This window comes from Tenrec ecaudatus, chromosome 7 (genome assembly GCF_050624435.1).
Source record: "Tenrec ecaudatus isolate mTenEca1 chromosome 7, mTenEca1.hap1, whole genome shotgun sequence".
NCBI lineage: Eukaryota > Metazoa > Chordata > Mammalia > Afrosoricida > Tenrecidae > Tenrec > Tenrec ecaudatus.
In genome coordinates this window covers 126375274-126399217 of record NC_134536.1, presented here as the reverse complement: position 1 = coordinate 126399217, position 23944 = coordinate 126375274, and the positions used below count along the sequence as shown (strand labels likewise).

The following is a 23944-nucleotide window of genomic DNA, read 5'->3' as shown; positions in this document are numbered from 1 at the left end:
TCACGAAGAGGGAAAGTAGAGCATTCCTTAAGGGCAGGGTTGTACAGCTGATGATTTTTATGAGTTTGTGAAGATCATTTTATTGGGGGGGCTCCTACAGCTCTTATCACAGTCCGTCTATCCATTGGTTCAAGCATATTTGCACATACGTTGCCATCATCATTTTCTCAACATTTACTTTCCTACTTGAGCCCTTGGTATCAGCTCCTCTTTTTATCCCGCCCCCCCTTCCTCCTGTATACATCCGATTATTGTAATTGCTGTCAGTGAGTTGGCATCTGTCACAGAGAGAATCGGGTCTTAGGGAACTCGGGGTGAGGTGGGGAGAGAGAAGGAAATGTCTTGAGATAAGGTGTAGTTGAGGAAAATGGTTATCCTTCCACGTGCTGTGCCCGATGGTAACACGGCCCCTCAAATACCCCCAGGCTTTCTCCTCTGTGCCCCTTTAGTAGATTAGTCCATCTGGTCTCTGTCTGCTGACGAGTCCACCCTGCCTTGAAGGTGAAGCAGTAGGCCCTCTCCTTCCGGAAGTCACCCATCTTTCTTTTATGCTTTAGTTGAGATGACCTTGCCCATGCTTTTCTCCAGATTTCCTGTGTCTGCCCTGCTGGATGACACGTTGTGTGAGGGAGTTATTACAGGGACCGCCTTTCCTTTTGGGTCTCACACGATTGTGGTAGATGCTGGTAGCTGCTAGCGAGTCAGTTCCCATCCATGGAGACACCCCGCATGCACAGAGTCCAACTAACTGCTCCGTGGACTTTGGAGACGGGACTTTGGAAGCAGGTTGCTAGGCTTTCCACCGAAGGCAACTCAGATAGGTTTGAACTGCCAACCAACACTCAGCCGTTTGTGCCACTCGGAGACTTGAGGCCAGTGATCGCTTCTCATTAAGTATTGAATTAAAGGTTGAAGTGATTGGAAGTTCAGAGGAGAAGAGATGAGCCCAAGAAGGTCTGGGATGTAACATCTTCCTTCGCAGCATTCATCGTTCTTTAAACTTTCTGTCTCAGGGTGCACGAGCAGTAATCCACAGCTCAAGTCGCACTGTGACAGGCTCCTTCAGACCTGAAGCCATTGAGTTAGCATAGGCCCTACACAGTGTCACGATTTAAACTTTGACTTATGGGCGTTGACTGCATTGATCTCATAACTTTTTTTGCAGTATACTCCACCTACATTTTTCTCCCTCTGTTCCTTTGGACAAAGGCGTTTGTAAGAGAAAGGGCCTGGCTATTTCTTGTCTACTCGCTATTCTTGATATTTATTGCAAGCTCTTCACGTAACACTGAGGATAACGATCATGACTTTTATCGTTCCCATTCATTCTCCCACTTTTGCCATCATAAAAGATAAATCCCATTTCCATAAGAGCCAGGTGAAATTAGAATGCATAAACCGAGCAAGTCATCAGCATTTCGAGTTTCCTAGAGTTCTGCAGTGTCTAGGGTCTAGCTCTGCTGGTGGGCGTGCTGCTCTGCCATGCTGGTCTGACATGTCACTCTGGTGAAGTCTCCTAGGGGCCTCAGTTCTCCCTTGGAGCCCCTCTCCTCCCCACAGTTTCCTGAGGAAGCTGCTTCCTCTGTGCCCCTCTGTATCACTCAGCCATCTGCTGCCTGGCTCTGGGTGCCAGGAAGCGCCCCTTCTGTCACAAATGTCCACTGCCCTTGATTGAAAATGTGGTAACAGCAGTAGAGTAAGGATGCCGGGTTAGAAGATCTCTCTCAAGATTATCACTTTTGAAACTTAGTAGTCTCGGGGTGGGTCCGCAATACCTGTTTTTAAAAAAACGATGCTAATTTAGTTGGTTGGGCTTGGTGGGTTGGGACATTGAAAGTTGGGCGTCTATTGTTAGTTTATCCTTTATCGAATGCTTACTGCCTGCCAGGCATGGATTTGAATGAACAAGACAGACAGTTTCGTCTCTCAAGAGCCGACACTCTAGTGAGTGATGGAACCAATAGATGGATACTCATACCACATTTCAGATACTGATAAGCCCTATAAGCAAATGAAATAGGGCCGTGCCACAGGGAGCTCCGTTTGATTAGAAAGTTGGGAACTTTTTTTTTTTTTTTAAGAACTTTGAAGATGTCTGAGGAATAGCCTTGCAGGCCAGGCACTGGGAAAACCGTGCGGAAAAGGACTGGGTCATGTTCAGGAGACAGGAGGAAGGTCGGCTGGGACATAGGGAACAAGAAGAATAATACAGAAAGGTCGGCAGACTTTTCATTTTTCGTGTTGTGGTTGAGATCACGCAGAGCAGCCATACACCACGTCGACAGTGTGCACGTCTGCAGGCCAGTGATATAACTTTGTTTCCTTTTTCAAGCTGGGCACTATTTTCACCTTCGTTTCCCAACTCATTCCTCTTCCACTAGTACACACTCACTCTGCTGAGTCCTGTCTAATCATCTGAGTTGCTATTATCTCGTTGATCCCATATCGAAAATTCTTGAAAGGGCACAATGCTCAAGCCAGACATAACTTTACGAATTAAGCAAAACAAGTGGTTGGTTCAAACTTCTCTTCACTTTGAAGTTGACTTCAAGTTCCATTTTTGGTTTGAGGTGGAAAGGTTATCAAAGGGGAGTAATTTCTGGGTTTTTCCAGCCTCGATGGCTCCAAAAATTCTAGATATTCCATGAGAATCGTTGATCATAATGGCCAGGAGTGATAACCGGGCACCATCAAGTACTTCCGGTCTCCTGGCCAAGGAGGGAGTTGTTCACAGACGCTGTGAGTCACACATTCCTCTTCTGATCGTCAGTCGTGGAGAGCTTTGCTTTTCACCTGATTGCAATGGGGGAGCAACTGAAGGGTCGTCAATGCCTTTGAGCCCAGGGCCATCCCTTTTTCTAATTTATTTTTTTAAAAAACCACTCTGGGGGGTGAAAGCAAAAATGAATCATGAGAAGGCAGTAGCAGAAGCAGCATTAGGAGTCAAGAAACGGTGCTAGTGGTCCAGAAGAGAGTTAAGGGTGGTAACCACGGGGATAGGAGGACTAGCAAAGATTCTGGATGCATTCTTTCTTCTTAAAAAACCATCCACAGCCCTTGCTGCTGATGAGAGGAAGGCAGAGCTTCTGGGGTTTTAGCCTGGACAATGGAGGGTGGCAGAGCCTTAGGGAGAACTCAGGGAAGGTGAGGTAGGTAGGGGAGAGGACCACTCCTGTGGGGAAAAGACGAGGATGCTCAGAGACATTTGACATCTCACTCCTACAACAGCTCCCACAACTTCCCCAGTAGCCACCCCAGGGAGCCCTGGTGGCGTAGTGGTTACATGTTGGGCTGAAATTTGTGTGGTGGGCAGTTCAAAACCACCAGCAGCTCCTCGGGAGAAAGACTGGGCTTTCTAGCCCTGTAAACAGTTACTGTCTCAGAATCCCACTGGGGTGGCAATGGGTCAGCCTTGACTCGAGGGCAGTGAGTTTGGCTGTTTTCTAGTCACCTAAACACGCCCCCCCCCCCCCCAGGATGCGTAGTTCCTTCTTGTGATTTCTTTTCTCCTTTAAAGCCTACTCGTGATCCCCCGTTCTAAAAGAACATGTTTTATTTTGGTTTTTAAAGTACTCGATAAAGTTAGTTCTGTCTTGGATGTAAATGCTGGTAGGGAGCTCAGGGGGCATTTGACCTTGGCATTCGGAACCCCATTCATTAGCAATTGCCTTTCATCTAGGAGCAAATGCAGGGCCACTTCTGCACAAGTTGCTTGGCGTTCCATTGTGTAACTGACAGTGACTTGTTCCTTTTCACATGTAGTTCGATCATCCGAAGCTTCCCTGACCATTTCTTCTGGATTCTGAAATCCGCCATCCCATCCATCTCTTGCTTTCTCTTCTCCTCGACACGCCATGCTTGGCGGGATCATGTTTCCAAGGGGACGTCTCTTCTTCCCTGGAGACTCGGCTCACATTCCACTACCCTGGCCAGGCTCCTCCTGCCGACCCCAGGCTCCCATACCACCTTGCCCAAACCTTGATTATGTCACCTTCCTCCTGGTGACAATGACTTGTTTACACGTCTGTCTTTTCAAGGTCTTGGGTCAGGTTCTGTTCAGCTTTGTTCCCTGGTGTCTTATGCAGAGCCTGCTGCACAGGATATGCTTGGTGCCTTGGGACCTCGTGATGAGTGAACGAATGAGCAGGCCCTGGAGTTCTTCCAGGAAGCGAGACTCCTCATCTTAGCCCGAATGCTTTTCTGGCATCGAATGACTGTTTGTTACTATTTTACCTTTTTGTGTGCTACACCTTGTTCTAAGGATCCTAACTCATGCCCCCTCCCTAACAACTCTGAGGTAACCAGTATCAGTAAGCTCATTTCTAGTTGAGGGAACAGAGATTCAGAGAAGTCGATGAACTTGCCCAAGGTCTCACTTACAACTGTTGTGAAAGTCTGACATTGAGTCGCTTCTAACTCTCAACCCTTTGGGTCACAGGCTGATGGCCCCAGAAGTGTTTCCATGGCTGGAATCTATGGGAGACATCACCCTGTCATGTCTCACCCATAATTGTCGTTAGGTGCCAGCAAGTCGGTTCCAGCTCAGAGCGACCCTATGCACAACAGAAGGAAACTGCCCAGTCCTGCTCCACCCTCACAATCGCCCCTAGGCCTGAGCCCCTTATTGCAGCCACTGTGGCCATCCCTCTCCTTGAGGGGCTGCCCCTCCATTTTACCAAGCATGACATCCTTCTCCAGGGACTGGTCTTTCCTGACAACATGTCCAAAGAATGGAAGACAAAGTCTTGCCCTCTTTGCCTCTAAGGAGCACTCTGGCCGTACTTCTTCCAAGACAGATTGGATGGTCCCGTTCGCAGTCCCTGGAACTTCCAGTATTCTTCTCCAGCACCACAATTCAAGTGCATTCATTCTTCTTCGTTCTTTATTCAGTGCCCATGCTCATATGCATATGAGGTCATTGGAAATACCATGGCCTGGAGTGACTGGCAAACCCCCGTGCTTTAACCATTGTGCCATCAGAGTCCCTTATTCTAAAACTGTTGTTGTTCTATTGAGTTGCTTCCGCCTCTGGGCGAACCTATTAGTAAGTGGTAAATACAGGCACTAACACCAGATCCACATAGCTCCGGGGTTGGTGCTCTTGCCCCCCTCCACCCCTGGGGGGCTGCAATGCATCTCCATCATGGCTCGGCTTTTACTAGCCGGCATTTTTGTAGGCCTTTGCTGTTTGAAAACCTCTTTTGCATCACGTTCTCAGTACAGCCTTCAAACAATTCTGTAGCGTCTGCATGCTACAGACAGAAGAGATGGATTCTCCCAGAAATGACTTGCTCAAGGTCTCACCGTCTCTTCTCATTGTTCGACTGCCCCCGATTCTTAGCCAGGCAGTCATCCCCATCCCCGTGTGGGGCATGGAGCCATGTTCTAAGGGGCTAATGTCCTTTTCTTTCTTTGGGATATTATTTAGAGTTCCCAGAGACAGTATTTTTATAGAAGGGATGCACTAGGCATATCCCCATTATATTTGAAGAGACACACCATTGTTGTTAATACCTAAATACAGTGACAGGCGACATTGTTTCAGGATCGTGCTTTCAGGAATATTCCGGGAAAACAACCTGCAGGCATCTGGTAGGATAATAGGGATCTTACCTTGGCTGCTGCGAGGTAGCTCGCGCCCACTCACCTTCCCTTGGATCTGGTGTCTCCTTGGCAAATCCAGGCTTCTTTAGAAATGAAGAAGACCTGGACAATGAGACCAGCTGGGATCAGGCTGTGTGTTTGTTTGGCAGGCTGGGCTGGGAGGCGGTTCTACTTACCCCTGAAACATTTTCCAGGCGAATCTTTTCAGAAATAGGAAAGTGGAGAGAGAAGTGTGTGTTGAAATTAGTTGAATCCTGTGCTGAATGGCCACGTGGTTTAAAAATTGTCAAGTTGGGAAGTGGCATGGGTGGCATAGGGTGTGGTAGAGGTAGCTGGGAGGGTGAAGGCATTGGGGAGGGGTTCCAGGACTGCTGGTGAGCAGGAAGAAGGGCTGTAGGGAGCTATCAGTGTCAGCAGGATTGTAGGGAGTAGAGCAAGGACATCCGTGAAGTCTCCTACATCCCTACCCTCCATGGCGCCACCAAATTATATCTTAAGGAACTCAACTCTCCACCTGGAGACAGATTATTTTCCTATCGAGGTGCTCTGTTGTGTTTTGGGAAATTGTTGGAAAACATCATCCTGCTCTTTCTTTGAGACCTTCCTGGCAGGATAGCTGGTAATTCTCTTGGATACCATGCTGTATGGGGTCCCTTATGGTGCAAAGGTTAAAGCACTTAGCTGCTCACTTAACAGGTTGGCAGTTTGAACCCACCCAGGTGCTCTCTGAGAGCCTGACCTGCTAATCTGCTCCCATAAAAATTACAGCCTGGAAACTCCTAGAAGGGGCAGTTCTACAGTCTATGAGTTGAAAATCAACTCAGTCTTTGGGGTTTCTGAGTCAAATATCAACTTCACCTTACTTAGCTACAACCTGCATGTACATGAGCAGGAAATCTCTTTAGAGGAGGCAGCTGGTCAGGATCTTGATGCAAACAGGACACCGATCATTCAGCCCTGGCAGCCACTTTCGGCACTGGGGCAGTGAAGCTCCGTAGGGTTCTGGGAAGGGTTGGGGCAGCACCTTATGTTGCTACAAGCCTGTTGGTAGCAGCCCCAGTGTCGCTACAGGTGTCCTGGATGTTTTGTTAATTTTACTTCTCTTAGTTGGAATACCCTATTAAGTGAAGACACTTTGGCTTTGTTAGGCATCTAGGAAAGCAGAGAGGTCATGTTCCAAGAAGAATTCTCCGAGTTCCAAAGTTGTGTCTTTATACTTCTCTCTTCTCTGGACTAGAGTTTTACCTTTTAAAATGAGCTGTGTGTTGGCAAAAGGACCAGAACAGGAGACGAGCCGAGACAGTCAAGCTACAGACAACAGTTAGGGCGAGATAATCGGAGGAGCCAGTCAGCGCAGGCATGTGTCCCTGCCTTGGTTTCATATGGGGAGCTGGGCTGGGTTATTGTGTGGTTATGACTTGGTACAAGCCAACAAGGGAGATCTTGAGCGAGTTACCATGATGGGAGAATTTCTTGCAGGTTGTAGATGAGGGTGACAGATTGAAGAGCTTCTGAGAGTGAAGAGCTGACTTCATCTTTTGGCCTTGAAGACGAGGCAGCTGTCAAGTGCAACGGTCCGGAGGAAAGTTTATCATCGGGATGTTCAAGGTTCAGTTCAGGTGGAAAGTAATGTCCCGTGGAAAGGTCGATGGCAGGTGGGAGCTCTTGGCACTTCGGTCAACCATTTTTCCTAAGACATTCAGAGATTCCGCTCCTTGCTCTGCTGGTCCAGTGCTCCAATCTGACATTGCCTGGAGAGAACTCCGCCCTGTAGCTATGTCTGACCAAGACAGTAGGCAGGAATCTGGTAATACCTCTAGGATTGTAGTAACTTCTTGTCATTCCACCTGTGACTTCAGTCCAAAGAAAACTTAAGGCAGGTGTCTTCCATCCCGACCTGCAGTTGGCCAAATGCAGGGCTGTGCTTTGCTCCAGCACGTTCATTACACTGCTTCTGCCTCCTCTGTCTAGCTCTTAGGGTCATTTCATAATTCTGACTCTTCAGTCGGGGTGTGGGTCAGTCCTCACAGCTTTGTTTTCCCTTGGTGCTCAGACATTTGCTTCGGCGTCTTCAAGACTTTGATGGAGAGGTTGGGAAGAAGCAGGATTTCTATCAGCATTGAATATGCCAGTCTACACCTCTCTCCGAGGTGACCGCGATCTGTACTGATGGTCCCTTGAGGGCAGGCCTTTTAATTAGCTAGAAATCCCCCGTGGCACACTGTCCTGTCAGTTGGCCCACAATAGACAGACGAGCTTTCTTTCAATCTCTTGCTTTCATAAATCCTAGGAAGCAAGGTATTTGTAAGCCCGTTCTGTTTTCGGACACTCGGATCAGATGTGAACCTTTTTTGGGTTTCTCTTTGGGACACAGGCGATTGAAAATGACTTCAATGTGTTGAGTGGACTGTAAACAAATCAACACCGACAGTGGCTCCAAATGGAAACCAGAACAACTAGTTGAGACTTAGATCTCGCCCAGAGCAGTATCATTTTCAGCATAAGATAAACGGGCAAGGGAACGTGACAGCATCACGCTGGGCAGAAAGGCGGCATCTGCAAAGGCTATAACAACGACCACGTGGAAGCGCAATCCCAGAGAGTACATGGAAGATGAGTAGTGAGTGGAGCTACAGGGAGCCTGATTGCACCTAAGACAAAGAAAGACATTTTCAAACTTGCTCCGTCAAGTAGAAGTCTCTTGCTTACTAATCACTATAAAGTCTTGGAATGCTCTGGGATGCAGCTCATCTTGGAGGGGAGACGGGCCTTCATTTCGAGCAGCAAGCTGCTCTTCCTTATCTCCCCACCTCTCTCCGGCCTTGATTTCCTCTTAAGAGCGTGTGTTCTGCACTTTCTACTTGAAGCTCATTCTTGATAGGGACGCTTTAAGTCAAAATCACTCTAGGTGATTTTCCCTTCTAACTGCCATCAGTGAGCACTGGAACTGTGGTTCCCAACGTTGGGGTTTTTGCATCGCCTGGGGAGCTAGTGATAGAGATAAGTGCTCAGGTTACCAGTGCTCTGAGTCAGAGTGTGTGAGGTGGAGCTGGTCCACATGGCTTACCGCTGCAGGCCAGGGGCCCATAACCTTGAGCTCAGCCTTGCCCGTTTGAAGCCAATCTGATCCATGCTGAAACCTTCTCTGCTGCCTCATCCTCACCTCTCGGTGTGACGTGTGCAGGCGGCGCGGTGCTCTAAGTTCGCTTCCTGAGTTCCTAAACACAGCCCATCCCTGGGCTCCCCCCTTGTGCCCATTCCACTGCCATTTTCTCTACCTGCCCTTCCCTGGACCAGCCTTCTCCCTTGCTTTCTTATAATGCTCTCAGAGGGAGACTATACATGTACCTCTCTGAGTATGTCATCCTGTACTTAAACCTACCTCAATGACCTTCCTTGCATTTAGGGGAAAGCCAGAACTCCAAGCATGGCCCAGCAGGTTCTACAGGAGCTGGCCCCTCCTTGCCTGTCTTCAGTCACTTTTTTGAGTCTCATGTCAGTATGCTAGCTACATTCGCTGTTTCTTAACTCTAAAGATAAACCTGACTGGGAAGGGATTAGCTCAGTCTTTATTCACGGTCACTACCCCCAGTGCCTAACACGATCCCAGAGCAGGTACTGGGTAAATGACTTTGAAGGAGCGAGTGACTACAAGACAGCCCATCTGACAGTGGGCATCACCGTGCCTGGAGACCTTCCATATCACCCACCTGCTATGTCTGACCCCCTGGATGTTGGCATCCAGCCCGATTTGAACCTGAGTTTATTACACTCACTTTGATATTGCGGTTTGCGCTAGGGCTCCCTGTCTCATGGCCAGGGCCACATCCCAGCTGTCTCTTAAGTTCTGGGCCTACCTACCTGCAGATGACTCTCCTCCTTCTCGGCTGGCAGGCCCAGGTCAGGTCTGACCTGTTGCATTGCCTCTTCCTTCTTCTCTGAGCAGGATCAGGAGAAGGTTGGAGCCTTGGACCCTCCTTTGCTGGAAGGCATTTGTGAGTTCCATTCATCCAGAAGTTTGTGGGAAACTTCTTATCACCTTGTGTCAATTTACCTTCATTCTGGTTCATTTTTCACAGGCATACGATTGATTTCTCATTCCCTCCTTGTTGTTGTCCCCTATGAGCTACTAAACTCCTTTCCGCCTATTGCTGGTCCTGGGACGTACCCAGTGTCCTGCTGGGACGCCCTCCAAAGCCTCAAGTTTTAGCCAAACACTTCTTTGCGTCTTCCACTCCATTCCAGTTTAAAGCTCCCTAGTTCCGTTGCCTCCATTTCCTGACAAGTGCTTTTGAAGGGTCCCTTGGTCAGTTGGGGGAACTGGGGAGGAGCAGAGGGGGAGTAAGAGTTCTGCACGCGGGTCTTCACTGCTGCCATCCATCCAAACTCTGTGACAGGAGGTTCCCGAAGTGTGCTCACTGTCAGCTGCCCGAATAGGTTTCAGCATGTGACTGCTATCTCCAGAAGGGACTCTGGGAGTAGGGAGTCTCCTATTCTGGCCCAGTAGAGTCATGGCATTTCAGAGCTGAACAAGAGCCGAGGGACCATCCAGCAAATCCCTCATCCTATAGGTGACAACAGTGCGACTCAGAGCAGGTCACTTTTGGGCTCCCCGCTACTCTATCCAGGCCAAAGCCCTGCCACCAGCCCAGGGCTCTCCATGCTCCCGGAGAAGGCTGTTTTCCACGGCGTCTCCTATGGGTCAAGAGAACCGGAAGTGTCTGGGAAAGCTCATTTTACAAGTCCAGTCTGGCTAAGGGGGTTGTTAAAGAGGATGGGAGATTTGGTTGTTTTACCGTGGGAGTCTGTGCATGCTTTGATGTGAGGCTGGATGTCAGCACGTTTGTATTGTGGCAGACATAGTCCAGGGCAGGACACTGTACAGCCACCTGCCCCAGTTGAGGCAATTGTCTTTACCTGGCCCCGACAGGGCCCTGACGGTGCCTTGGTTAAGTGCTTGGCTGCCGATGGTGAGACTAATGGTCGGAAGATGACAGCCTAGCAAAGCCCGAGGGGACAGTGCTCTTCTGTCCCACGGAGTCGCCATGAGTTAGCATCCACTCAGTGGCACTCAGCCTCAACACGTGCCTTACCCTACCGAGTCCCTGCTGCCTACTGGGTCACTTTCATCCCAGGGGACCCCTTGTGTGCTGAGGAGAATTCCATACGGTTTTCGAGGTTGTGACTTCCAAGGCGCCCGGGGATGCACTCGAACCACCAACCCTTTGGCTCCCCAAACTCTTACCATCTCCCACATTCCTGCTCTTTCACCCACAGACTTTCTATCCCGCTGTGTTCACTTCCAGCCCCCCTGGTTTCTGCAGGGAGGGCTGTGGTTTGCACAGCCTGATTTGAGTATAGCTTGGGGGAGGGGGGCAATGGGCGAAGGGCAGGGAGTGGAAATCTCTCACTGTGCCCCGCTCCCCAAGTCTAGCAGGCTCTCCTGGCAGAGGCAGGGAGTTTGGGTAGAAATGACTGGCCCACCAGGTTTCAGGTTACGCAGAAGCCTGCCTGGCAGCGCAAACAGGAAGAAGCCCTCAGCGTGCCAGGTCAGGCTCTGCCCTTGTTGACTGTTTCCTCCCCTCTCTGCGTGAAGTTTAGCACCATGTCCAGGGTATGCCCTGTTGTGATTCTTAAGAAAGCAGCCCCTCTTCACCCACCCCCCGCCCCCACGCTCCACCCGCAGTGTTTACAAGAGGTGGCCTGCTGACGGGTACAGCTGTACCTCCACCCCTACCTCTTACTCTTGCTGAGCTTCCGAAAAGCCCATTGCCTGCCTCCTTGCATCCAAACTTTATTCATAGAGAAAGGCTTTCTCTTTGATGTCCTAGCATCCATGCGTTTTCTTAGAGTATCTCCACGTCTGTCCCTCTGCGCCCCTCCCCACCCACACCGACCCTCTGCCCTCGTCTCAGCTCTCCTTTTGTCATATGCACACATGACCTTGGGCTCTTCAGGACATTTGTAAGTTGAGAGACTCTCAGAGCTCAGGCATCAGCCAGGAAGGCCCTGCACCACCCCACCCCACCCCCACCCCCGTTCCCACCCCATTTCTTTTCTGTTCCAGCAAGAAAGAGAGAGGTTGCTCTTCTTTCGGATCCAAAAGTCGAAAGACAAACACGGGGCTTTGGGGAGTCATGGAAAAACAGAGCGAAGACCGTGGAGTTGTCCGTGACTTTCTTTGCGCCCTCTCTGTACTTCTCTGCAGCTGTGCCTGATGCAGAGACAGCTGAGATGTCTGAGCCGCCCCGAGCATCCCTCTGGTCGCAGCCTTCTGTTGCATCTGCATCAGGTTGTAGAGGATGGCAGGCAGATGGGCTCAGTCTCCCCCAGGAAACTGCGCTGCGGGGCCGCCACTCGAGCAGGGGGGCTGTCGAAAACTGGCTTGGATTTTCATTAATGTCTTTCCTTAAGAGTTTTTTTTTTTTTAATTTTAAACACAGCCTATGTTTGGAACCTCTTTGAGCCGACTGTTTCACATCTTCCGTCGTACTTTAAAAATTGTGTGATAGCTTATGTTGACCTATCATAGGCCTTTGCTTTCTCAAGGCGAGAAATACTTCGTTTCTTACACATCCCTCGGACTGTCACACAGGCCTCAGTTAGTTCTTTATCACAACAACAGTGGATACTTTGCTGATGTGCAGATTCCCTCCCACCCCACTCAAAACCCCTACTGAGGTAGCAGGTTGCAGCAGCAACAAGTTTTTCTACTGTTGAAATGAGAAATCCAAACCCAACTCCTTGCGATTGAGTCTGTTCTGACTCATAGCAACCCTGTCGGGCAGGTTTCAATGGTTCCCTGGGGTTTCTGAGGTGGCGAATCTTTACAGGGGGCTGACAGTCTCTTCTTTCTCCCCTGGAGTGCCTGGTGGGCTTCAACTGCTGACCTCGTGGCTAATAGACCAGCAGGTAACCCACGGGCCACTGACTCCTTGAACTGAGAGAAGGAGGCCTGCCTATGAGCCCTGCTCCTTGCCTTTGTGAGTCGGGAGAGAAACTACAAGATGTGTGCAGGCGTCTGGGCTTGAGGTGTCTGTTTAAAATATAACCTCTATTGAGGGGTACCGGAAGTTTGAGGAGGAACCATGCCTGCCAGTGATAGACTTGACCTCAGTTGAAATGAATGCTGAAGGCAGAAGGAATTCCTTACTCTAACTGGCTGGTTCCTTCTTATGCCTTTCAATGGCATATGGACCTCATACAAAGAGAGCATTAACTTGAATTCTTCACACCTAGATTTCGGTCTACTCTTATAAAAACCCTCACGGATTTCTTCTAGAAGAGTATACTTGCAGGTCTGAAGGGCTGGATGTTTTTGTTCATTGCCATAGACCTGCCCCTGGGGATATGGTAGCTCCATGTTGCACAGTAGAACCGTCTCAAAGGGTTTTCTTGGCTGTCATCCTTTGGAAGCAACTTGCGAGGTATATCTTCTGTATAAGGATCCCTGGAGGCACAGGGGGTTACACGTTGGGCTGCTAAGCACCAGGTCAGCGGTTCAAATCCACCTGTCACACCATGGATGAGCCTTTCTGCTTCCATAAAGTTTTATAGCCTCAGAAACTCTCAGGCCTTGTTCTACTCTGCCCTGTGTGGTTGCTATGAGTCAGAAACAACCCAATGGCAGTAAAACTGGTTTTTTTTTTTTGGTATGTATCTTTTGGTAGGAAGCCTGGTGGTGATGTCAGATCCCTTCAGGGTTGGTGGGTCAAATCTGCCAGCCAATTTTTGGAAGAAAGATGAGACTGGGTGCCCCTGTGGAGATCTAGTCTGAGACACCCTATGTAGGGTTGCCACGCGCCGGGATCGACTTACTGGCAGTAGATTTGATTCCGTGGGATCTATTGTGTAGCTGCTGGGTGGGTTTGTGTCACCAACCTGTGGGTTAACAGTTGATCACACATGGCTGTGCCACGCAGGTTCCGGAGGGGGCCAATGTTGCCTGGTTTCCATTGTGGTGGCAGTTCTCGGTGTGATTTCATAGGTATCACTGAGGTCTGCTTTCTCATGGGTGTCACCTCTGAGAGGTCTAGGAACACCCAGGTCCCCACATCTTTCTCGTGTTCTTTCCTCTCCCTTTTAGTCATTCTGATTAGTCACATCCTGCCTCCCAAGGACAGCAGGCTTCTTCTATAGGAAAGATCTGATTTTTCTCTCCTGAGTTGATGCCACAGGTCAAATCTGATCACAGCTTCCCTCCACCACCCACTTTTGTTTTTTTCTTTCAGGTGACAGGGGAGAAGTTGGAGGGGGCGGGGAGGGAACGGGCCGGATGTACATGCTTCTGTGATATCAGTGCTGCATATTTCCCAGGAATCCAGGAGTATGCCTGGACACAGAAGAAACCTGACACCACAGGTTTTGCTTATAAATAATTACATCCGTGTAACTGCACATGCCAACACGCTTAACTTCTCTAGTGTTGCCAGGCAAGTGCCAGGTCTGTTTCTGAAAGACTGCCACAGAGATGCGGTGGAGCACAGTTTTCCCAACACCCGGACACCCCGAAAGTGGAACAGTAGCTTTATATCGTTTGACCCTTTCTACAAATTGTACCAGATAGCCTCTGAAAAACTCAGGAGGAGTTTGTGGTCACCCCGGATTGGTACCTCCATCCTCAGAGACAAACAGATCAAACAAGGGCTTCTTGCTAATAGAGTGTTGGGACATGACCCCACCCCCCAGGGCTCTGCAGACATGAAGCCGACAAAGCAGTCAGTGTGGCACACCGGTCACCATGACTCTGGATGGAGCAGATCCTGCTGCGGTGCTTGGGGAGCCCAGGGTTGAGATGAGGACAGTTTCTTGCTTGTTGGAGGTTAATATAGTGGGCATGTCTCAGAACTGGCCAGGTCTTGTATCCTTCCCTTAGGACAGATTGGCCTTGCCTAGTAACATCCAGGGCACCTGGTCTGACTCAGCCAAGGTAGGCGTGAATCTCAGAAGTCTCAGGTTTCTTCAGGAAGCTGAGTTCAGAAATCGTTCAAGAGATCAGGTTAAGGTGACTTTGCTCTATGAGATTAGTCATTGTTTACCGCCCCCCCCCCTCCAAAAAAGAAAAGCAAATAGACCCCATTCATATATATTTTCCCCCAAAGAAAAAAATAGATTAATTTTAGGCATTTACATGATAAGAGTAAGTGGAGTACCTAGAGATAAATTTTGACTTTAACAAGTCATTTCTCTATCAAATTTGCCCCAAAGGAGACAAAATAGTTGAAATGGCTCGAGACTGGGTATTCTTCATTGGGCATTCATACCACACTTGTCTACTGAAAACAGGATTAGAGAGTTTTTTGTCTATTGAGCATTTAAAAAGATGAAGGTTTTTTACACCACATATATTTTTTACTAAAGATCTGAAGAGGCCAAGTGAACAGTGTTGGAGAACCACGATAAAAGCATCAGACTTCCTCCATCCGTGAGACTCTCAAACTAAGAAGCAACCTGATAAAGGTCCAATGATCATCAAGAATTTCCACATAGTCTCCAAACTGTGGACCTGAAAACTACAGGACACGCTCTGTAAACTCGCCCACTTGCCATAGTCCGGCGGGTGGGAAATCGAGTGGACTCAGGATCAGAGGCTGTAGGCTACAGACACAAGCGCAGAGTCACATTCAGTGGGGGCAGTCCCTGGTGGGGAGTATAAGTAATCCATTCCCTCAACTGCTAACTGAAAGGATGGTGGTTCTAGTCTACCAGAAGAGCCTTGGAAGAAAAGGTCTTGGAGGTCTACTCCTGGAAAATCAGTCCCCAGGAAAACAGATGGGGCCCCGATACACTCGGGGCGGTGAGGCAGAATGGGCGTGCACTTATGGGGTTCTTTCTGTGTGCTGAGCCCTTCATGGCATCAGCTTATCTGATCTCGGTCGCAGCTGCTTGAGTGGAGGAATTTGTGTTTCTCCCCCTGATCCCGATGAGGCCCTTTGAGGCTCAAGAGAGGCCTCACAACTCATCTGAATCACATGGCCCAGTGGTGGTGGAGCTGGGTTGATGAGCCCTCTGTTGATGATGAGGGCCTTGGAGTAGGCCCGAGGTGTCGGGAGACCTCTTTTTTTTTTTTTTAAAGCTGCTGCTATTGGGCAATCACACCAGGCTACTAACAGCAGGTCGGGGTTTCAAATCCACCAGCAGCTCCTTGGGAGAAAGAGGAACCTCTGCTCCTATAGAGAGAGGAGAGAGATATACAGCCTTGGGGACCCGATATAGGGTTGCTACGAGTCAGAATTGACTTGTTGGCGGTGGGTTTGGGTTTTCTTCTTCTTCACGAACTCTTTCCTTAAGTAGGACACGATCATAGTGTCTCAGGATGGAGATTGCAAAAGAGATCGCCTGGGCTTCAGCCTGTCCTCTGCGAGAGAGAAAACAGAGAGAGGGCTTCTTCCTTGTCCGAGGATAGTGGGAAGTTATTTTTCCTAATCTTAGATCTCTCTAGGGAAGGCCTCTGCGAAAGTCAAGCTGGCCTTTCCTAAACTATGTTAGTATATAGGCAGGAAGTTTATGTAAAGCCTAAAACCTCACTGATACCATGTCAGCCCACTTCTTCTTTTCCAGCCCGGTGGGAATGTGGAGGCTCTCTTTCACACCCCCCTTCGGCTCCACTGCCCTCGGGCCCTCTCTGCCAGGAGAATCATAAGGTTATCTCCTCCCTCCAAGTAAATACACTCATTTCTCTGAGGCATTTAAACATGAATCGTTTTATTCTTTACAACTTCTGAGTTTCTCTCTTATATTTAAGCTGGGAGCTCTATAAGGAACTACCAGTTACGATGGAACAGTATGTCCCAGAGAGGGCACTGGGATGATTCCAGGCAGGGGCTGGGCTGTGGAACAGCCTAACATTTTATCCTGGATTAGGGCCTATACCTCAGAGCTATTGGGTCAACTTGGACTCATAGCGACCCTATTGGACAGGGTACCACGACCCATGTAGGTTTCAGAGACTGGAAACGTTTTTCTGGTCTCCATATAGCATGCTATTCGATAATTCACTCATATCAAGAAGAGCTGTAGGAGACCACAACTCTACGAAAGTAGCGTGCCCCATCTTTCTCCCGTGGGCTCCCGTACAAAGTCTGTCATTACCAGGAGGTACTGAGCAGATCTTTGTTTTACGTTTTTCTTTCTGAAAACGGGGCAGTAGGCCAAGTGAGTTTGGGAACCTACGCAGTAGAGGACTGGGCATGTCCTTTAAACTGCTCGATCAGGAAGTCACCTTCTGAGGTTGGGTTACTGACCTCCTTTCTACTGAATGAGGAAGCAGAGGCTCCGAGCAGCCAGATTTGAGCCCTGTGTGTCCGGCTCCCTCCGTGGCTGACGTGGCCCTTGTTCTTTTCATCTGCTGAAAATGTGGCTTGAGAGAAGGCCTTGCTTTAGTGAGAGAGTCTTTTCTGGTACCCTAAGGAATGAGTCCTTTTCCATCCCAACATCATTCGCCATGTCACTGGAGAGCGAATTACATTCATGGTGTGAGACAAGGTATTCGTAGGTCAATGTCAGTGCTAACAAGGACCAGCCACGCAGGTTTAAAATCTTGCTCATCTATCCTGTCTTGGGTATTTTTAAAATACAGGCAGTGCTCATGACTTTTATAAGAGAGTAAGTAGTCCCTCTGATTTCTCAAGGAAGATTTCAGTAACCATGCACAGTACCAGACCTGAATCCAAATCTCAAACTCAGGTAAATATTCTTGAAAATGGAGTAAGATGGGATTTCCCCTATATGTCTGCCGATGCTATACACCATCAGAAAAATATCCAGACACCTCTCATTATTTCTAACCAATGAAATACGTTCTTATTGAGACAGTCTTTAAATACGTGATTTCTCAACTGAATAAACAAACACAGAAACAGCTCAAGCTACACAGCTCTGACAATTCAGAACAATAAAGACTTTTAAAAAGGGATCACCTGAGACAAACCCCATTTTGTCATACTCATTTCCAGGCTTAGAAACCAACGGAGATCCACTCTGGGAGTTGATAATTGTTTTTCAATGAAGCCATTCATTTCAAAAGGCAGTAGGGGATTTGGGAGTCATTTGAAGATCCCATCCAGATATAAGAGGGGGCTTTAAAACATTTGTGGGAAAGTTCCGTTATCTTTTAATTCCATCCCCCCACCCCAGACATGTTGAGCCCTCTTCCTATCGACTCTGGTTCTTGTTTGTATGAGTCTAGACTATGTTCCCGGGGCACCAGGTGATGGGCAGCAGACAGGGACTGGGAGCTTGCTGAGTGCCTGCTTAGGGACCCCTGCAACCTTCATAGCTCCCTGTGCACTTTTTGACTTTTTTGTGATTCAAGGGTTGCTAACCTCCTTTTTACAAAATGAGGACACGGGAGCTCAGAGAAGCAGAATGATTCACACAGCTAGAAAATAGAAGTCTCAGAGTGAGCCTAATTTTTACAAAATCGGAACCTAATTTCGTGCGTTGAGAAGTCCCACTTACTCTGAGACAACAGGCTCTCCGTCGCAGGCGCTAGACCTGATGTGTCAGAATTTTAAACATCAATATAAAGGAGCTTAAAGAGCAGAGGAAACATCCGTTATGAGAAATGTGCTCAGGGTTCAACTTGATTGGCCTTCAAGTACGTGGAAAACAGCTGCATGGTCTTGAGTTTGTTCCTCTCAAAACCCTGTAGAGAAGCAACAGATGATCCTGTCAATTAGAGTTAGGCAACGAGCCCAAATGGGTTGCCTCCCCATGGCTTTTCATTCTTAAGGTGAATATAGGTAGCACCAGACCACATTCCAAGCATGTGACATCCTTTAAACAAACTGTAAGAGGTTAAAAATAGTTCCCCACGCTCCTGTTAGGAGCCTTGTCATTAATTTGAGACATTCTTATGTTTAGCATTGATACTGGATGTGGGCAAGGCTTGTGGAGCCTGCCTAGTAGTCAGCTGTGAGTAATCTCCTTTTCTCAAAGGTCTTTAATGAGAGTTCATTTCGCTTTTGCATGAGGAAAACCTATCCCTGTCTTCTTTCTATTGATCTCCTTGCTACTCTGTCCGCTCTGTAGCCTGGCTCCTTCCCCACCGTGTGCTGTCCTACAGACGGTGGGGAGAAAGTGCCCTGTGCTGGCTTGGTGTTAGTTTAAAAACCGACAACACATCTGAAAGATGGTACCTGGACATGTGGCTGTAAAAGGCACACTCTGACTTGTTCTTTCACCGAACGAATTGTTCCGAAAAATAGCAGCCATCCACGCTCACTGAAGGGAATCTCAGAAAATGAGCCAAATAGTACCACACTTTCCTGGGTGGGCTGCTGACCCTTTGAACACACCAAGCCTCTCTGCCGGAGAAAGTCGTGGCTCCCTGCTCCCAGTAAGATTCCCAGGCTCCCAGTAAGAACTCCCAGGGGCGGTTGGACTCTGTGCTCCAGGGTCATGCTGAGTCAGAGTGGACCCGAGGGCAGCGAGGTGCTTGGTGGTTGTGAAGATGAGCGAGGCAGACGGTTTTCTCAACAACCCTGCAACTTTCCACGTTGAAATATTGACATGTGAGCGAGACCGAGCATCCCCAGCATGATCATCTCGTTGCTTTCGTTACGACTCAGGGGTCTAGAAAGGCAACCGCAATGGCATGGGGCCTGGGGGGCGCGGGCAGGGGTGGCATTTTAAAACTGAGGTAGTCACTCCCTGTGTACTCTCTCTTTGCTCCCCCCACCCCCCGTGTTTCGGGTTGTGTGTGTGTGTGTGCCAGGCTGCAGCGCGTGATGTCCTAACGATGCTTCCTCTTCTTGCCCTCAGACCCCAGGCAGGCACAGTCTTCCCCACCGTGGTCCTATGACCAGTCCTATCCCTCCTACCTGAGCCAGATGACGTCTCCGTCCATCCACTCCACCACTCCGCTGTCCTCCACGCGGGGTACTGGCCTTCCTGCCATCACCGATGTGCCCAGGCGCATTTCAGGTAAACACCGTGCTTGTACTTCAAGCCCACCCCGGAGACAGGGGCCGGGGCGGGGTGGGGTGGGGGGGAAAGCGGGATGGACCCAGGCTGTCTTTAGCTGCACCCAGGGGATAGAAGCACGTGGGCAAGGGTCCGCCAAGCAGGAAATGTTAGTATTACCAGACACTAGAACATTTGTAAGTCAAGAGCCACCGAAGGTGACATCACTTATGTGAGATGATGTGCACTACCATCTGGCCTGGGCCCTCCAGATGTGCCTTTGGTGTGGTGGGCGCAGTCTCCCAGCCAGGGCTTTCTCCAGGGGGTCTTTGCCGGGTCTTCCTCTGCTTGGCTCCTTTCTCTTCCTAACTTCTGCCTGTAACACACGGGATGGATTGGTGGCGCAGCGCCCCCTTCCCCCCTTGAAATGCCTAAAGGATGGTGAGTTTCCATCCCAGGAGTCCCGGCTAGCCGGTTCCCAGAGAGAGAGAAAGAGAGAGAGAGGATGAACTTGGCTAGCCTCAGGCCCCCATCAGAAAGGAGGCAGTAAGTCCTTTGAGGCCCTGGAATGGCATTAACAGGCCCACATGGCCTCTCAGCCGTGGGGCAGCATTTTGCTGAAGCAGAGGGCCACCCCAGTCACCCTCCCTGTGCCAGTTTCTTGCTTGCCAGGGCACCGTACAGTAGGGGTCATGGAGGAAGTGTGTGTGGTGAACCGCCAGGCTGCCCCACCACTCACGGAGAAGTCATCGGAGAGAGCTAGAAGGTGCCCCCTGATAAGAATCACAGAAGGACCTCCACTCACCCTATGGGCCTTGTTGGGCAATAAGTAACAACAGCGAGGGCAGACACCCACAGGATCCCCAAGCCTACAGCCCACCACAGTGTCCCTTAGCAGGTACGGGGAGAAGGGCCTGGGCTCCCCGAGGCACACATGCCATGGGACCCCCTGTTTCCCAGACATTCTTCTGAGCGTTTCGGCCCTGTACCCCTGTGTGACTCCTGGCCAGGTTAATGCCTTTCTCTCTCTGTGTGTCTGTGTGTCTGTCTCTCGCCCTGTCTCATTTTCTGCAAAGCTCGAAGCTGTTACTCTCTCCGCTGAGTTGCGTCACTGACAAGCTGAAGCACCACGAGCGGGCTGGCAGGTTTTGATTAGTTCAGACTCCCTTCTTTCATTCCACTTGGGAGCAGGGGAACCTTTGCTTCTCGAGCAAATAGCAGGAAGGGGCTCTTTGGTCCTAGTGCCTTCCTATTCTCGGCAGCAGATGGACTCCCATGGGGGTGAGTAGGGCGAAAGGAGGGGTGGACGGGGCACCGCAAGGTTCTTTGGAAAACTGTGTTGCTGCTCCTCCTTATGACCACCGCTGTGATTTACGCACCCAACGCTAGTTACTGGGGCATTGTGCAGAGTGTAGGCTTTTAGGCATTGTCGCCCTTGGCCGGAACCGTTGTCTCCTTTAAGCCAACACCCCAAGACAGACGGGAGGACAGGGATGAGTAAGGCACAGGGAGAGAGCGAGGTGTTGGATGGTCCTGAGCTGAGTTCAGACGGGGAGTTCATTCTGTTTTACGTCGTGCCAACGTGACACGTGGGCGGATCAGCCTTGTGCAAACTTGCTTCTGGTTTAGGGCACCCTGGGGCGCCCATCTGCCCCATCCCCTGTGGCTGAAATCTTTGCTATCTGTGTCCTGGCAGTGCCCAGAGGAAAGGCAGCAGGGAGGGAGTGCAGAGAGAGAGAGAGAGAGAGAGAGAGAGAGAGAGAGAGAGAGAGAGAGAGAGAGAGAGAGAGGCAGGCAGTAAGGGCATTCTTGCTGGGTTGTCGGCCTCTGAATTCCTCAGGAAGACCATTCGAAACACCATGAGTCAATGACACCAGGTCAGGTCAGGTGCTGCCTGAATGGGTTGTACTTACTCTTGATCATTCACGTGATGGGTTAGATCGGCCAAATTATTTAGAGTCAGTTTACGGATGGTCCCTAAACCATGTCACAGGGGTGGAATAGCCAGGAAATCAGGGAAGCACAGGCCGACTTAAGCTTATTTACGAATCTGTATGGTTTAAAACAAAATTAAGCTGTGCTTACTTGGCTTGCTGGGCACCCCAGCCAGGAATTGTAAGTTTGAAAAGAGACTAGGTGCTACAGGAGGGTGTAAGAGGGTTGGGAGTCATACCTAGAAGCAGGATTTTGAGAAGGTGGGGAAAAAATGGGAAAGTGTTCCCCATATCTTAGTAAGTAAGCACAAGCAGGCGTACTTACTGAGAGGGCCATTGGCAGGACATGCTCATAGTCGAATGCAGTACAGGGAAAGAACTAAGAGTAGATGCTGGCTGATGAGGTAGCCCTGGGCCCACCTGCGGCCACAGGAAAGCAGGGAGCTCTGCTTTAAACTAGGGTAAGTCCCCGAGGTGAATGGCCATTCGGCTTACTGGGCAGCTCAGGTCTTGCTTTAAAAGTTAGAACCAGCCCCTATCACAGCAAATTCTTCCTCACAACCTTGCTCTGCAGCGGGCACCACTTGTAACTCACTGAAAAGGCTTTCTGATGCACAGGCATAGGAGAAAGTCAATCCCAAACTCCCGGCCGCCGAGTCGATTCTGATGCACAGTGACCCTGTAGGACAGGGCAGAAGTGCCCCTCTGAGTTTCTGAAGCTGTAAATAGTAATGGGAGCAGACGGCCTCATCATTTGAGCTGCAGACCTTGTGGAGGGCACCCGCCTTGTAGCAAACCCCACTCCCAGAGTGCCTCAAAGTGAGAGAGGCGCAGGCAAAGTAAGAGCTGGATGCACCTGTCCCACTGTTCTGAGATGCACACCTGGGAGCCGCTCTCGTTGGCAACCCAGGCCCTGCCTCTGGCTGGCAGCTCAGTTCAGTCCCGTTTGTAACCTCCTGCCCGGAACATTTCTGCGAGGGGCTGATGGGGTGGTAGCGTGGTGCCAGCGTGGGAGGTTCTGTATAAACATGAAAGAGGCGAGAACAGAAAATCCCTCTTGTCAGCATGTGGAGAAATAGCAAGGGACAACTAGTCTTAGATGGTCAGGGAACTGCAGGCGCTCCGACGGACCTAGCTTTGTTCTTGGCGTGGACCTGTGCTAATTGATGGACTCCTGGCACCGAGCGGTCTCGAGTCAGCGTCGTGCATCCATCCCTGGCCCTCCCCAGGGAGGAGCCTGTCTGTAGGTGCTGAGGAGCCAGGCTGCACCATTCTAGCCCCTTCCTCCTTTAGCGTTGGAAACGTGCCCCAGAGTCTGTGGCCTAGAGCCGTCCTTTAAGTGTGACTGGATCATGAGGTGGGTTGTCTTCATTAGATACGGGACCCTCGTGGTACAGTGGTTAAACACCCGGCTGCGAACCGAAGGGTTGGCAGTTCAAACTCACCAGTGGCTCCATGCGAAGACAGAAGGGCCTGGGGAACCTGCACCTGTAAAGAGTACCAGCTGAGGGACCTGATAGGGCAGTTCTGTTCTGTCCCGGAGGGCCGCTGTGAGCGGGCATGGAGTTGCAGGCACACACTAATCATAATGTGCATTGTGTCCCCTGCCAAAGCATGCTATTTCCTTGAAGTTAGGTGGACAACTAAAATATGGGCTCCCTCCCTCCACACACACACAATCCCCAAGTTATTTCAGGCCCATGTTCCAGGATGCTTTCGAAGCAAATACAGTTCATCCTCTTATCTGGAGGGAGAGACAAAATAGTTTCTCATGACCTTGAATGAGAAGGAGCCACATTCATCACTTCTCTGCAGTCGAATTGAAGGTTGAGGTCCAGGTCGGAATTACAACTCCTACTTCCAGGCAAGTTTCTTACACATTTGAAAGTTAGTCTTTATTATTGTCATCATTAGTTGTGAAATAGAGAAATGATCTTTACTTCTTTGGGTTAACTGGTAAGAATTGAATTAAATGAGATACTTTGTGTAAAAAGTTTATCATCTGCCACACGGTAGGCACTAACTAGATTATAGTTGATATCATTTAATGAAAATTGCCGTGGAAAATGATAGAATTTTAGAAATTATAAAAACAGAAATTATATGTCACATATGAAACAGTTATGCCCTAAAATATAATAGTATATTACACTTTGAGGCAAGCTCCGGCTTAAGTGAATCAAGTGAAAATCTAGCCTTTTAAAAGGATTGTTGCTTTTCAAAGTGGATCACCACAGAGCACATTTAAAATGTAAAACCCGTGGACCACTGAAATATTCAAATGAGTTAGTACTCCAAAATACAATGCAGTCCCCAGATTACAAATAAGATTTATGCCTAAATCTGTCTTTAAGTTGAATGTGTATGTAAGCGGGAAGAATTAGGTGTGGCCCATATTTAACTTCAGTTAGCGCTTGTTTTACTATACCACATACCCTTCTGTGTCCAAAATCATTAAAGAAACAGACACACGAAGACATCTTTCACATAGTAGTACAGTT

The 23944-nt window shown here is 49.3% G+C and overlaps 1 protein-coding gene across 5 annotated transcripts in view; it reads left to right on the top strand.

Moving 5' to 3' along the window:
• The window catches only part of RUNX2 (RUNX family transcription factor 2), a 287069-nt gene that overhangs the window by 84006 nt on the left and 179119 nt on the right, over positions 1 to 23944 (top strand). For all 5 annotated transcript variants that reach the window (XM_075555013.1, XM_075555010.1, XM_075555014.1 and 2 more), the window contains one exon: positions 19369 to 19530. In XM_075555013.1, the coding sequence (XP_075411128.1) occupies positions 19369 to 19530 (162 nt within the window). The remainder of the gene's footprint in view (positions 1 to 19368; positions 19531 to 23944) is intronic.